We start from the raw sequence: 15,004 nt of genomic DNA on the forward strand, positions 1-15,004 counted from the left end.
GCTCCAAAACCTGGATGTACCTTTCAGCAGTGTCATGATTGGGTATGCGTGAAAAATAGTCCAACAGTTTAAGAACAATGTTTCTCAATGTTCAATTGCAAGGAATTTAGGGATTCCATCATCCACAGTCCATAATATAATCAGAAAATTCAGAGAATCTGGAGAACTTTCTACACGTAAGCGACAAGGTCGAAAATCAACATTGAATGCTCATGACCTTCAATCCCTCAGGTGGCACTGCATTAAAAACAGACAGCATTGTGTAAAGGATCTTACCGCATGGGCTCAGGAACACTTCAGAAAACCACTGTCAGTTAACACAGTTCATCGCTACATCTACAAGTGCACGTTAAAACTCTACCATGCAAAGTGAAAGCCATACATCAACAACAACCAGAAATGCCGCCACCTTCTCTGGGCCCGAGTTCATTTGAAATGGACAGACGCAAAGTGGAAATGTGTGCTGTGGTTTGATGAGTCCACATTTCAAATTGTTTTTGGAAATCATGGACGTTGTGTCCTCAAGACAAAACAGGAAAAAGACCATCCAGATTGTTACCAGTGCAAAGTTCAAAAGCCAGCATCTGTGATGGTATGGCGGTGTGTTAGTGCCCATGGCATGTGCAACTTACACATCTGTGATGGCGCCATCAATGCTGAAAGGTACATCCAGGTTTTGGAGCAACACATGCTGCCATCCAAGCAACATCTTTTTCAGGGATGCCCCTGCTTATTTCAGCAAGACAATGCCAAGCCACATTCTGCACGTGTTACAACAGCGCGGCTTAGTAATAAAAGAGTGCGGGTACTAGACTGGCCTGCCTGCAGTCCAGACCTGTCGCCCACTGAAAATGTGTGGCACATTATGAAGTGCAAAATACGACAACAGAGACCCCAGAGTGTTGAACAACTGAAGTCATACATCAAGCAAGTATGGGAAAGAATTCCACCTACAAAGCTTCAACAATTAGTGTCCTCAGTTCCCAAAAGCTTATTGAGTGTTGTTAGAAGGAAAGGTGATGTAACACAGTGGTAAACATACCACTGTCCCAGCTTTTTTGAAACGTGTTGCAGACATCCATTTCAAAATGAGCAAATATTTGCACAAAAACACTGAGGTTTGTTGTGAAAGTGTAGTGACACGGACCCACAACAGGGGGCACAAAGGAACGGACAATAGAAGAAGTCAAATATGAACACTTTACTGTTGTGAATGCCACAACTACACACAGCAGATTTCAGAATGAATACAAAGTCAATCAATCAAAGTGTCGTGTAGGCAGGCTCGACGATAGGAGACGTCCGTCTGGAGAAGAACCGGAACCACACGATTTCCTCCGCCACCGAACCAGGAGAATACTGGAGCCGCCAAGTCCCGAGTTCCCCCAGGTGGCCACCGTCTCAGCGTGTCGGATCTGGTACTGCTGGCGAAGAGCAAAAACAGTCAGCAAGTTCGTCTTCTACTAGTCAGGTGGGAAAAACACCTCCACCTTAACACCAGAAAACACAGTTCGTGAAAAGCCTGAAAAGTACTACTTAGCCGGTATGGAGTGAGAGGTGAAGACGTCACTCCTCCATTAACCACAAACTCAGCTCCCAGCTGGCAGTAGTAGACAGGAACTCCTACAACACTCAAAAAAGAGAAAACTTGTGCGTACAGCACAGTCAAAACGGCTAAGAATATTACCTCCTTGATAGGACGATATCTCGGCAACATGGTGGAGGTGTCGTCCTGCTTTTATCAGGGGTGAGGAGTAGATGATTGGTGACAGCTGTCATAGCCGATGAGTGACAGCTGTCACCCCGGCCGCTCTTGTGGGGCGGCAGCGCCCTCTCGTGCCTGAAGGTGGTGGTGGGCCAGCAGTACCTCCTCTTCTGGCGGCCCACACAACAGGACCCCCCCCTCAACGGGCGCCTCCTGGCGCCCGACCAGGCTTGTCCGGGTGGCGACGGTAAAAATCGGCCAGGAGGGCCGGGTCCAGGATGAAGCTCCTCTTCACCCAGGAGCATTCTTCGGGTCCATACCCCTCCCAGTCCACCAAATACTGGAAACCCCGGCCCATTTGACGGACGTCCAGGAGCCGGCGCACAGTCCAAGCCGGCTCCCCGTCGATGATACGGGCAGGAGGCAGCGCCGGGCCGGGTGTACAGAGGGGTGAGGTGTGATGCGGTTTCAGTCTCGACACATGAAATACCAGATGGATCCTCAGTGAGGCCGGGAGTTGGAGCCTCACTGCGGCGGGACTGAGGACCTTGAGGATTTTATAGGGCCCAATGTACCTGTCCTGGAGTTTGGGGGACTCGACCCGGAGAGGGATGTCCCTTGTAGATAGCCACACCTCCTGCCCGGGCTGATATGCAGGGGCCGGGGACCGTCGACGGTCTGCATGGGTCTTCGCCCTCGTCCGGGCCCTCAACAAGGCCAAAGGGGCGGTGCGCCACACCCGACGGCATCTCCGCAGGTGGGCCTGGACCGAGGGCACACCGACCTCTCCCTCCACCACAGGAAACAAAGGGGGCTGGTACCCCAGACACACCTCGAATGGGGAGAGGCCGGTGGCAGAGGACACTTGGCTGTTATGCGCATACTCGATTCAGGCCAGGTGTTCACTCCAAGCCGTCGGGTGTGCAGATGTAGTACAGCGCAGAGCCTGCTCCAGCTCTTGGTTAGCCCGTTCAGCCTGTCCGTTGGTCTGTGGGTGATACCCAGACGAGAGGCTCACGGTGGCTCCAGGCAGAAACTCCGCCAAACCTGCAAGGAAAACTGGGGACCACAATCTGAGACGATGTCTGTTGGTATCCCATGCAGACGTACGACATGGTGGACCAGGAGGTCCGCTGTCTCCTGGGCCGACGGGAGCTTCGGGAGGGCCACGAAGTGGGCCGCCTTGGTGTACCGGTCCACTATCATGAGGATGGTGGTGTGCCCCCGGAACGGCGGGAGGCCCGTGACGAAATCCAGGCCGATGTGGGACCAGGGGTGATGAGGCACAGGAAGCGGCTGAAGGAGTCCCTGTGCCTTTTGGTGGTCCGCCTTGCCCCCGGCGCAGGTGATGCAGGCCTGGATGTATTGCCGGACGTCAGCCTCCAGGGATGCCCACCAGAAGCGCTGCCGAACCACTGCCACGGTCCTTCGCACCCCTGGGTGGCAGGAGAGTTTGGAACCGTGACAGAAGTCCAGGACGGCAGCCCTGGCCTCTGGTGGGATTTACAGTTTGTTCTTTGGCCCTGTTCCAGGATCCGGGCTCCGTGCCAGGGCCTCCCGGATGGTCTTCTCCACGTCCCAGGTAAGGGTGGCCACGATAGCGGACTCCGGTACGATGGGTTCCGGTGGATCCGACAGCTCGGTTTTGACTTCATTTTCATGCACCCGGGACAAGGCATCCGACCTCTGGTTCGTGGTCCCGGGGCGGTAGGTGATCCGGAAGTCAAAACGGCCGAAGAACAGTGACCAGCGGGCTTGCCTGGGGTTCAGCCGCTTGGCGGTCCTGATATACTCCAGGTTCCGGTGGTCAGTAAAAACCGTGAATGGCACTGACGCTCCCTCCAACAGATGTCTCCACTCCTCAAGAGCCTCTTTCACTGCTAGGAGTTTTCGATTGCCGATGTCATAGTTCCGTTCTGCTGGGGTCAACCTGCGGGAAAAATAGGCACACGGGTGAAGAACCTTATCGTTCACTCCGCTCTGGGATAACACGGCTCCTATCCCTGGGTCAGAGGCGTCCACTTCAACCACAAACTGGCGACTGGGATCGGGCTGCACCAAGACGGGTGCAGTCGAGAAGCGCTGTTTCGACTCCCTGAACGCGGCATCGCACCTATCCGACCAGGTGAAGGGGATCTTTGGTGAGGTCAGGGCTGTCAGGGGGCTAACTACCTGACTCTAGCCCTTAATGAACCTCCTGTAAAAATTTGCGAAGATGAGGAACTGTTGCAGCTTCCTCCGGCTCGTAGGTTGGGGCCAGTCTCTCACCGCCGTGACCTTGGCCGGATCCGGGGCGACGGAGTTGGAGGAGATGATAAACCCCAGGAAGGACAAAGAGGTGCGGTGAAACTCACACTTCTCGCCCTTCACAAACAGCCGGTTCTCCAACAACCGCTGCAGGACCTGACGTACATGCCGTACATGAGTCTCAGGGTCCGGAGAAAAAATTAGTATATCGTCCAGATATACGAAGACGAATCGGTGCAGGAAGTCCCGCAAGACGTCATTTACCAAAGCTTCGAACGTCGCAGGGGTGTTAGTGAGGCCGAACGGCATGACCAGGTACTCAAAATGACCTAACGGGGTGTTGAATGCCGTCTTCTACTCGTCTCCCTTCCGGACCCGAACCAGGTGATATGCGTTCCTAAGATCCAGCTTTGTGAATATTTTGGCTCCATGCAGGGGGGTGAACACCGAATCTAACAAAGGCAACGGGTATCGGTTGTGAACCGTGATCTCGTTCAGCCCCCGATAATCAATGCATGGACGAAGACCGCCATCTTTCTTGCCCACAAAAAAGAAACCTGCTCCCATTGGGGAGGTGGAGTTCCGGATCAGCCCGGCAGCTAAGGAGTCCCGGATGTAGGTCTCCATCGATTCGCGCTCAGGTCGTGAGAGGTTGTACAGCCTGCTGGCTGGGAACTCCACGCCTGGAATCAAATCGATGGCGCAATCGTACGGACGGTGCGGGGGAAGGGTGAGTGCCAGATCCTTGCTGAAAACGTCAGCAAGATCATGGTACTCAACCGGCACCGCCGACAGATTGGGAGGGACTTTGACCTGCTCCTTAGCCTGGGAACCGGGAGGAACCGAGGATCCTAAACACACCCGATGGCAGGTCTCGCTCCACTGAACCACCACCCCGGACGGCCAATCAATCCGGGGATTGTGTTTTAACATCCATGGGAACCCCAGAATCACACAGGAGGTAGAGGGAGTCACAAAAAAAACTCTATCTCCTCCCGATGATTCCCTGACACCACAAGAGTTACTGGTAGTGTCCTGTGTGTGATTAAAAGGAGTAGGGTGCCATCCAGTGCTCGCACCTGCAATGGCGAAGGAAGCGCCACCAGAGGGAGCCCTACCTCCCTGGCCCATCTGCTGTCTAGCAGATTCCCTTCTGACCCTGTGTCTACCAGTGCTGGGGCCTGAAGGGTTAAATCCCTGCTAAGGATTGTAACTGGGAGTCGTGTGGAAATATGTGTGTGTCCCACGTGAATTTCTTGGCCCACCCTAAGCCCAGTTTCTAGGGGCGGGCGTTGTTGTTTAACCGTTCGGGGCAGTCTCTCAATTGATGCTCAATTGAGCCGCAAACAAAACACGCCCCGCGGGGGAGCCTCCTCTGTCTATTCGGTGGTCTGAATGTGGCCCTGCTCGTGTCCATAGCTTCGTCAGCAGGGGGAGCTGTAGCCACACGGGGCATAGAGGCCGTGGAGCGTGGCAAGGGCGGACCTTTTTCGGACCCGGAAGGAAGAGGGACGGCGCGTGCCCGGCCACGCCCCTCGTCTCGTTCCTGACGGCGTTCCTCCAACCGATTGTCTAACCGTATAACGAGGTCGATGAGCCCATCGGTTCGTCCTTGGAAACCAGGTGCTCCTTCAGGACCGATGACAGTCCGTTTACGAAGGCGGCGCGGAGCTCAGCATTATTCCAGCCGGACCTCGCAGCCGCAATGCGGAAGTCGACTGCATAAGCGGCTGCGCTCCGGCGTCCCTGTCTCAGTGACAGCAGCACAGTTGAAGCGGTCTCTCCCCTGTTAGGGTGGTCAAACACGGTTTTGAACTCCCTCACAAACCCAGTGTACGTATGAAGGAGCCGTGAATTTTGCTCCCAAAGCGCCGTAGCCCAAGCGCGTGCCTCTCCTCGAAGCAGATTGATCACATAAGCTACTTTACTAGCATCAGACGCGTACATGATGGGACGTTGTGCAAAGACGAGCGAACACTGCATAAGAAAGGTGGGAGGGGTCATTGAACGACCAGTGGAACGTTTATATCCTGCAAAGGGTTGGCAGGAGGAGGAGCTGCAGCAGCGCCCTGAGCGCTCGCTGCCACCTGTGCGGAGAGAGCCTCCACCCTGCGGTTCAGGAGGATGTTTTGCTCGGTCATCTGATCCAACCGAGCAGTAAAGGCAGTGAGGATGTGCTGCAACTCACCAATCATGCCTCCTGCAGACGCCTGTGCACCCTGCTCTCCCATTGGCCGTTCAACTGCTGGGTGACGCCCCTCGGAGTCCATGACGCTGGCCGAGATATCCTGTTGTGAAAGTGTAGTGACACGGACCCACAACAGGGGGCGCAAAGGAACGGACAATAGAAGAAGTCAAATATGAACACTTTACTGTTGTGAATGCCACAACTACACACAGCAGATTTCAGAATAAATACAAAGTCAATCAATCAAGGTGTCGTGTGGGCAGGCTCGACGATAGGAGACGTCCGTCTGGAGAAGAACCAGAACCACACGATTTCCTCCAGCGTGTCAGATCTGGTACTGCTGGCGAAGAGCAAAAACAGTCAGCAAGTTCGTCTTCTACTAGTCAGGTGGGAAAAACACCTCCACCTTAACACCAGAAAACACAGTTCGTGAAGAGCCTGAAAAGTACTACTTAGCCGGTATGGAGTGAGAGGTGAAGACGTCACTCCTCCATTAACCACAAACTCAGCTCCCAGCTGGCAGTAGTAGACAGGAACTCCTACAACACTCAAAAAAGAGAAAACTTGTGTGTACAGCACAGTCAAAACGGCTGAGAATATTACCTCCTTGATAGGACGATATCTCGGCGACGTGGTGGAGGTGTCATCCTGCTTTTATCAGGGGTGAGGAGTAGATGATTGGTGACAGCTGTCATAGCCGATGAGTGACAGCTGTCACCCCGGCCGCTCTTGTGGGGTGGCAGCGCCCTCTCGTGCCTGAAGCCCGCACTTCAGGCAGGGCGCCCTCTGGTGGTGGGCCAGCAGTACCTCCTCTTCTGGCGGCCCACACAACAGAGGTTTATCAGTTTGAACAGTAAAATTGTGTCTTTGTGGCGTATTCTATACAAATGATGAATGTTTATGAGTTCAATGGTACGAATATTTAATTAAATATTTGTTCCATCGAAAGAATGTAAAAACATTCACTATTTGTTTTATATAACGGCTAAAATAGATCCTTGTCATTTGATATTTTATTAATTTATAAACAACAGAAAAGGAACTTACATTTTGGTGTTCCACTGTAACATGTAGTCCAGTGATGCTGTGCACTGACTTTGGACTTCCATAAAAAAAAAAGACTTTGTGTAGTTCCTCAGTCCAGCCAAAAATCACATCAGCGTTTCATGTGAACAGGTCTTCATGCATCTAGATGGCTTACAGCGGAGTGGATTTTGTGTGTGTGTGTGTAGCAGCGTTAAGTTAGCTCAATCAAATCATCGTGTAGTTGTCCCCGCACGTGTGCGCACACGAACAACCAGCTCAGACTGTGTATGTCCTCAGTGCAGCAAAAAAAAAAGAAAAAAAATCATGTCATAAATGAGTCCAGCTTTTCTTTCTCTCTTCCTGCTAACAGCCTCCAGACAGCACAGTGGATTTGTTGTGTGTGTGTGTGTGTATATAACTTACAAGAATTAGCAGCGTTAGTTAGCTCAATCAAATTATGTCTCGGGACAGTCGTTGTCCCGCGCATGCACGCGCACATACACGCAACCTGGCCGGCGTACTGTGTACGTCCTCAGTGCAGCGGAAAAAAAAATCATGTCAGAAATAAGTCCAGCTTTTCTTCTCTCTTCCTGCTAACTGCCTCCAGGCAGCACAGTGGATTTGTTTTGTGTGTGTGTGTGTGCACGCACGCACGTGTGCATGAGCATGTGTGTGCACGTGCACAATCACGTGTGCGCGCACAAGGACGCGCACGCATGCGTGTGTGTGCAGAGTGCAATGGTACCATACATATGGAACCAAATTTGCACTCCAAATGGAACCAAGCTGCACTCTAAATGCAATGCAACACAAATGGGATCAATTAATCCATGTCATGTGACATACAAAGCACCAATCAAATGACAAGAATCCACTCAGCCGTTATATAAAATTGAATATAGGTTGAAGAGGATTTGCAAATCATTGTATTCTGCTTTTATTTACATTTTACACAACGTCCAATGACGAACTGGGGTTGTAGTATATACTTATTATCCACAGAAAAGAATTAGATACCTTTAAGTCAAACTCTTTCCATAAACTTGATCTGTATAGTCTCAAATCCCGTGTATTAAATAAATGCATCAAACATCCTTTTAACTTGTACATACCTGTCATGTTTCGAGTTTGGAGGTTGGTTCTTTGGGCAAAGTATGTAAGTTCTAGCAATAGCAAGACAGACCTAGTTGAGTCACGTATAACAGCAAGGTACTCTTATCAGTCTGTTTGTTCCGCACTTGATGATTCGGGAGGACATGATGAAGCTTGCTAAAACTGGGTTTGTAATGTTTATACTCAGTTTACTGGTAGCTATTGGAAACTACGGAGCCTCACCAAAAAAAAAAAAAAAAGCCACAAAACAAACACAGCACAAACTCCCACTTAACCCCCCCACAACAATCGACCTTCAAGCTTTACTATCCATCATAGAGGATCCACTGCAGCCATGAAGCATGTTTTTCTCAGCATGATCCAGTGCGCATGTGCCACATTGCTGAGACCCCAACAAGTGCACAAGGCCAAGGGGACGTCCAACTACCACCTGACTGTCACCAATAGATGGCTACTTTTAGGAGATACTGTATAAATTAACAAATTATCTGCCTGGGTGGCTGCTAATCTGGACCCAGGATGCTTCTGAAGGGTGGTGGAGATGAATGTTACACAGTGTTGATAAAAAGCTTAAACTTTCTGCACAGTGAAATCAATCAGAATTTCCCTGAAGCACCATCCTCCCCCACCGTAATGCTGTCTTGCCATCTGTGGTGGTAATACCGAAGTGTGATTCTGAAAATGTGTCCCATGCACTCACCTACATACTAGTATTGTAATTAATTTAAGTGTCTTTTTGAGACATGTACATCACCATAGCATATTACAGGCTCCTAAAGCTCTTAATTCTGGTTCCTGGGATAGGTAGTAGGACTGTGCGTTAATGTCATGGTGTCACTGCTATTCAGTGTTATTTATTCATTGTCATTCACTATATTATTAGCATTTTCCTTTTAACCATACATGGGAGAAGGCTGTGCAATAGGGGTATGTGTAGGGATATGTGCAATATGCATGAATCATCTGTGTGAGACGGCTGTGCAATAGGGGTATGTGCGATTTGGATATGTGTATTAAGGATATGTGCAACATGCATGAGCCATCGGTGCAAGACTGTTGTGCAGAAGGGGTATGTGCAATATTGGTGTGTGTATTAAGTTATACATAGGCATGAGTTATGTAATTATGCCATGGCAGTTTTATTTGTCCAGCTCTTGGAGTCCAAGACAAATTTCCCAGAAGGGACAATAAAGTGTATGGTATGGTATGGTATCGTATTGTGAATGACAGTGTACAAGAGCACATCAGTGGTTGTAAGAAAAGTGACATGTGCTGATCTTCATTTTCCCCACTTGGATTCAGAGTAACCGCAATATTCATTTTTAAAGTCAGAAAAATAGCCTAACATGTAACACTGAACCTTTATTTTGATTTTGTCATGGTGGCATCAGACTAAGCAGCTCATCCCACACTTCTCTATCCTTAGCCAGGCCCTCGAACTTCTCTTGGTGGATCCCATGCCTTTCCAAAACAGTTGGGAGATGTAATCCCTCCAGCATATCCTGGGTCTTGTTCAGGCTTCCTCCTAGTTGGACGTACCTGGAAGACCTCCCTGGGGAGATGACTGGGGGTATCCTCAACAGATGTCCGAACCACCTCAGCGAGTTTTTTTTAATGTGAAGAAGCAGCAGCTCTACTCAGAGTCCCTCCCAGATATTTGAACATCTCATTCTAATCCCTGAGTGTAAATGCAGATACCCTACAGTGAAACCTCATTTCCTCCACTTGTATCCACAGTCTTATTCTTTTGGGTCATTATCCAAAGTTCATGACCACAGGTGAGGACAGGAGAGTAAATGGATTTGAAATCAAGAGCCTCGCATTCTTTTTTTTAGCATGATGGTCTAGTCTGGTGCAGTGTCGGCATTACTTCAGACCTACAAGACCCTGAGATACTTTAACTCCTCCACTTTGCGCAGTACCTATATTATTCTACAGGATGTTTACTGCATTGCTGTGACTTTATTCTTGACATCACATCTGTTTCAGAAGTGTAAATTACAAGCTTCTCTACCTGTAGATCGTATGTCTTGACTCCGGAGTGGTAAAGTAACACTGTGGCTCGAGTGTGAGCTGAGCCCATGCGGAATCTCTCAATCACTCCCAGTATAAATGCTTTGGTTGCCTGAAACTCATCTTCGCTCAGAGCTGCTGAACCATCCAGTAAGAAAGCCAGATCCATTGCACGGTCACATGTGCCTTCAGGCATCATGGTTGAGAACAGCATTGCAGAGGAGGTTGTCCAGAAGGGGGCTGGGGTAGAAGTGGTGACGCTGGTGAAGGTGGTGCAATCTTCACAGCTCAAGGTATTGTTTTTGCAATGACTTAAATGAAAACAAACACAAAAATGAACAAAAAAGCAATCACAAAAAGCAGAAATTACACATGAGCATGGTGAAGCATCATTACCATATTTTGCAGTGGTCTGGATCATTGTGGTTGAGGATGACTTTGTTGCCGTGGGAGATTCTCTGACCCTCATGGACACATATATGACAATCTGAAGGCTCCACGCAACGCATGGCCACCTCATCTAGGAGTTGACCTAAAGTGGACAGAAAAAGACAAGAGTCAGTATTAATGATAACAATGGAATTATTGAGATGTTTCCACGTTGGAGAAATGTGTAGAGATTGCATGTGCCAATATTTTGCAGGTGTGGGAATTGTCGTACCCGGAGAGCATTTTATTACCTGGTGGGCAGTTGGCATGGCAACCTTCAACACATGTGAGTGAACACCGGAGAGGCTCTGGGTGCTGGCAGGTGATCGGACAGGCAGGTCCACAGCTATTATACCTCCACTGGCACAACTCTTCCCCTAAACCTTGGCCTTTAGGGTTCAGCTCTTCACAGCTCATAGCTAAGGAATCACATAGACCAAGTTAAGTACCAAAACATTTTTTGAGCTATTGCATCAGTCATTCACCCAGTTATTTAGTTCATGGAGCAACTGTTGAAGAATCCTGGAGACACAGGTTGATTTTCTAGTTGATATACATGAAACGATATTTGTAGAAGCCTATATCCTACTATTGGATGATAAGTGTGTGCACAGAGGAACTAGAACCTGGTGAAATTGAGAAAAGAGCAGACATTCAGGAAGAGTTAAGGAAAATAGCTATAGCTAAAGCCGCGCAATCTCAATCCCAACTGCATCATTTGTTGTTAGCTACGTAATTTTTCAATTGTAGGTTTCGTCAAATCTTCCCTTTAGAAGGGCAACTATTTTGATTTTTAAATAATTGCTATTGTCACTTCTGTCTGTTGTGCATTATATGGATGATTTAACATGTTACGTAGTCATTCATTCATTCATTCATTCATTCATTTTCAGCAGCTTATCTGGGTCCATGTCGTAGTGGCAGTAGACCAAGCAGATGCCCGAACCACCTCAGCTGGCTTCTTTAGAAGCAAAGAAGCAGCGACTCTACTCTGAATCCTGTCTGTATATTCAAGCTCGTCACCTTGTCTCTGAGTGTAAGCCCAGATACCCAATGGAGGAATCACATTTCCGTCCCTTGTATCTGTGAACTTGTTCTTTTGGTCCTTACTCAAAGTTCGTGATCATAGGTGACACAGGAGTGTAAAACAGGAGTGCTAATTGAGAACCTCACCTTCCCTCAATTTTCATTTGTTTTACTGTAAACTGTACAAAGGTTAAAAAAAAGAATATAAATGTAGTTGGAATTCAGCTCAGTTTTTCACTTTTAAAATTATCATGCTGAGTCTATAAATCGGTAGGAAAGCTGTCTTGTGGAAGTCGATCTTAAAGCTTGTTGAAGTGTTTGATGTATAATTCCAAAGACATTTAAGGATTACAAAAGGTAAGCTAATGACAAATAATTAACCTTTGATTTGTTTTTCAAACACAATTCTTTCCTTTTCAATTCTTACATCCTTACTTTACTTGTTAACCTTGTTTGCACATCTGTATTTATTTTTGATATTTGGCAAATCTGTTTGTTTGGGTTTATAAAATATCACCCAGTGGTTTATCTGATCCAGCAGACATGCCATAATTTCAAAAGTTGAAAAACAGTTGGCATGCGTGCCGTCATACTCACGGCAAAGTTGGTTGGATCTCCAGGTGACGGACACACCCTTCTCTGAACAAGCCTGAGCGTATGCCGCTATGACATCACAGAAACACATGCAGTCGCCCACGGACTCACAGGAACAAGCTGCTTCCACACACATCTCTACGTACGGCTCCGCGTCCACCTCGAGAGGACATGATCGGGCAGACAGCATGAATATGTAAAACCCTGAACTTTCAAATGTGTCACGTGTGTGACAGATGTGTAACAATACGCACCACTCTGTTGCATTCTCTGAAGAGGGAACCAGTGAGCACACGGCACGACTGCTCCACTGTTACCAACTTAATAATGTTGTCACCACAAGGAGGAGGCACCTACAGACATGTCAATAATTAATATCTCTGTTGATGCATAATGGAATACTGTGAAATATTATGAATACTACAAATACGTAGTACTGTGCAATAACCCTTGAAAATTTTGAAAAACAGCTAAATATCTAATATTATTTAAAAATAAATATACAGAAATTAAATGTTTGACCGCTTTTCAATTTTAAAAAAATGCACAATTTCTTTGCAGTGGTCTTGTACAAGTGCAAAGAAAATCTGATTTTTTTTTTTTTAGTCAGGTTTTTACAGTCCTTTTATCACTGACTGAACATTTGCAACTCTACATATCATCATGTACTGGACAAATAAACATATTGTTTTATTCTGTTTTGTTTTTTTTTGGGCATTTTCTGTTGATCCATTAATGAAGCAAAAATAATCAAACACTACACATCTGAAGGAGATAATAATAATAATAATAATAATAATAATAATAATAATAATAATTCGTAATTTACTCCTAAAATTATCATTTTTAAAATGCCTTAGCAGTAAGTTGGACTTCATTGCATGAAATATGCAATCAGTGTTGTATTTTAGAGAGTGCAGGTAGGGTGGAGTGGGTGGAGAAAGGTGGCAGGAGTGATTTGTGATGAAGAATACGTATCTGCAAGAGTGAAGGGGAAAGTTTACAAGACAGTAGTGAGACCAGCTATATTGTACGGCTTAGAGACAGTGGCACTAACAAAAAGACAGGAGGCAGAGCTGAAGATGTGATTCTCTTCATGAATGACGAGGACGGACAGGATTAGGAAAGAACATGTCAGAGGGACAGCTCATGTGGGACGATTTGGAGACAAAGTCAGAGAGGCGAGATTGAGATGGTTTGGACATGTGCAGATGAGGGATCCAGGGTATATAGGGAGAAGGATGCTGAGGATGGAGCCAACAGGCAGGAGGAGAAGAGGTTAGGATAAAGGGGAGGACATGCAGGTGGTTGGTATGACAGAAGAAAATGCAGAGGACAGGGTGAGATGGAAACGATTGATCTGTTGTGGTGACCCCTAAAGGGAGCAGCTGAAAGAAGACGTATTCACCTCGGTTACATCAGCACAGCTCGGTTTGACCTTCCAGGAATTTCCAAAGTGGGCGGAGTCCACCTCCAGTTGTTTGTTACTGCTCATCATGTCATTGTTGACGTTCCCATCAAAATTCCCACACAGACCGCACAGTCGCTCCTACACACAGAAACAAAATTAAAGTAAACCAATGTAAGAGAAGCAACCTTTTAACAAAATTAGTAGAAAGCATTGGTTGAAGATATTGGTACCCTGTACTTAGCTGAGATGTGGACCAGCAGGTGGGTTCCCCTGTCCCAACTGACAGAAATGTGTTTCCCCAGCAGCAGGGTGTAGAACTGCCCAGATCGGATAATTTCTACCTCTGTACCATGGAGCACTGGGTTCTTCATTGTTACCTGTAAATTAACATATTTGCAACAGCTTTCAGTACTTTTAACAAGGTGGATGTCTTTGTGACTGCACATGTGCATCAAAGCATGTGCAGCTCATGCACATTTTTATGTGAGTTGATTTGTGTTCACCTCTCCGTGCTGCATTGTAATTAAGCCTCCCTGGTAGAAGACTGTAACAGCTTTTGCGCATCGATGTCCCACAATTCCACAGGCCTCATTCTCCACCAGTATTCGAAACGAACCCTCCTCCCCATTACACATGTCCTAAAGATGGCGACAGAAAAGGGCGTACAGGAAAAGAGAGAATTGCATGTTCTATTTTGCTGTTTTCACATCAGAGCGTGCAGTGCAGCTGTTTTTAGACGTATCTTACCTGGACTAGGACGTACTGGCAGAGGCCTGGGAAGGAGTGCTTGAGCCCATCAAAAGTGATGTAATGGCTCTCCCCGACAGTGTGACACACCCCATCACACTCCTTTCCAGTGCAGCGCCACTTCCTCTTCTCGCACACACTGAAAAGCAGATTGTTGATTAGGCATACGTTGCCTATTCATGTTCTTGAGCACGCGCACAAACAGTCTTTTACCAGCGGTTGCAGTCCACAGTGATCATCTGTCCTGATGCATAAGGCCTGTTGTTATAGTAACAGGGACACTGTTCTGGTGCAATGCAGTCTTTGTGGTGACGAACCTGAAATCAATCAGTTAATCAACAAGCAGCTCCCATCACAGACAGAAAAACACTGCACGTGGCACTTACCATGCCAGGCGGACACAGGCAGCCCGGGATGCAGGCCAGGCTGACGCAGGGCAGATCCAGATTTTGGCAGGTTCTTGCACACTCCAGACCTTTTTCTCCTGTGTCACAGTCTGCATGCA

The 15,004-nt window shown here is 47.7% G+C and overlaps 1 protein-coding gene across 1 annotated transcript in view; it reads right to left on the reverse strand.

Moving 5' to 3' along the window:
- Nucleotides 1-15,004, reverse strand: part of vwf (von Willebrand factor) — a 69,865-nt gene that overhangs the window by 34,807 nt on the left and 20,054 nt on the right. The window contains exons 18-28 of the mRNA XM_034176570.1: nucleotides 14,886-15,004; nucleotides 14,713-14,816; nucleotides 14,500-14,638; nucleotides 14,256-14,390; nucleotides 13,983-14,129; nucleotides 13,750-13,890; nucleotides 12,596-12,694; nucleotides 12,345-12,501; nucleotides 10,973-11,140; nucleotides 10,689-10,824; nucleotides 10,294-10,603 (exon numbers count right to left, since the gene is read on the reverse strand). The exon at nucleotides 14,886-15,004 is cut by the window's right edge and continues 33 nt beyond it. Coding sequence (XP_034032461.1) covers nucleotides 10,294-10,603; nucleotides 10,689-10,824; nucleotides 10,973-11,140; nucleotides 12,345-12,501; nucleotides 12,596-12,694; nucleotides 13,750-13,890; nucleotides 13,983-14,129; nucleotides 14,256-14,390; nucleotides 14,500-14,638; nucleotides 14,713-14,816; nucleotides 14,886-15,004 — 1,655 coding nt within the window. The remainder of the gene's footprint in view (nucleotides 1-10,293; nucleotides 10,604-10,688; nucleotides 10,825-10,972; nucleotides 11,141-12,344; nucleotides 12,502-12,595; nucleotides 12,695-13,749; nucleotides 13,891-13,982; nucleotides 14,130-14,255; nucleotides 14,391-14,499; nucleotides 14,639-14,712; nucleotides 14,817-14,885) is intronic.

This window comes from Thalassophryne amazonica, chromosome 8, assembly GCF_902500255.1.
Source record: "Thalassophryne amazonica chromosome 8, fThaAma1.1, whole genome shotgun sequence".
NCBI lineage: Eukaryota > Metazoa > Chordata > Actinopteri > Batrachoidiformes > Batrachoididae > Thalassophryne > Thalassophryne amazonica.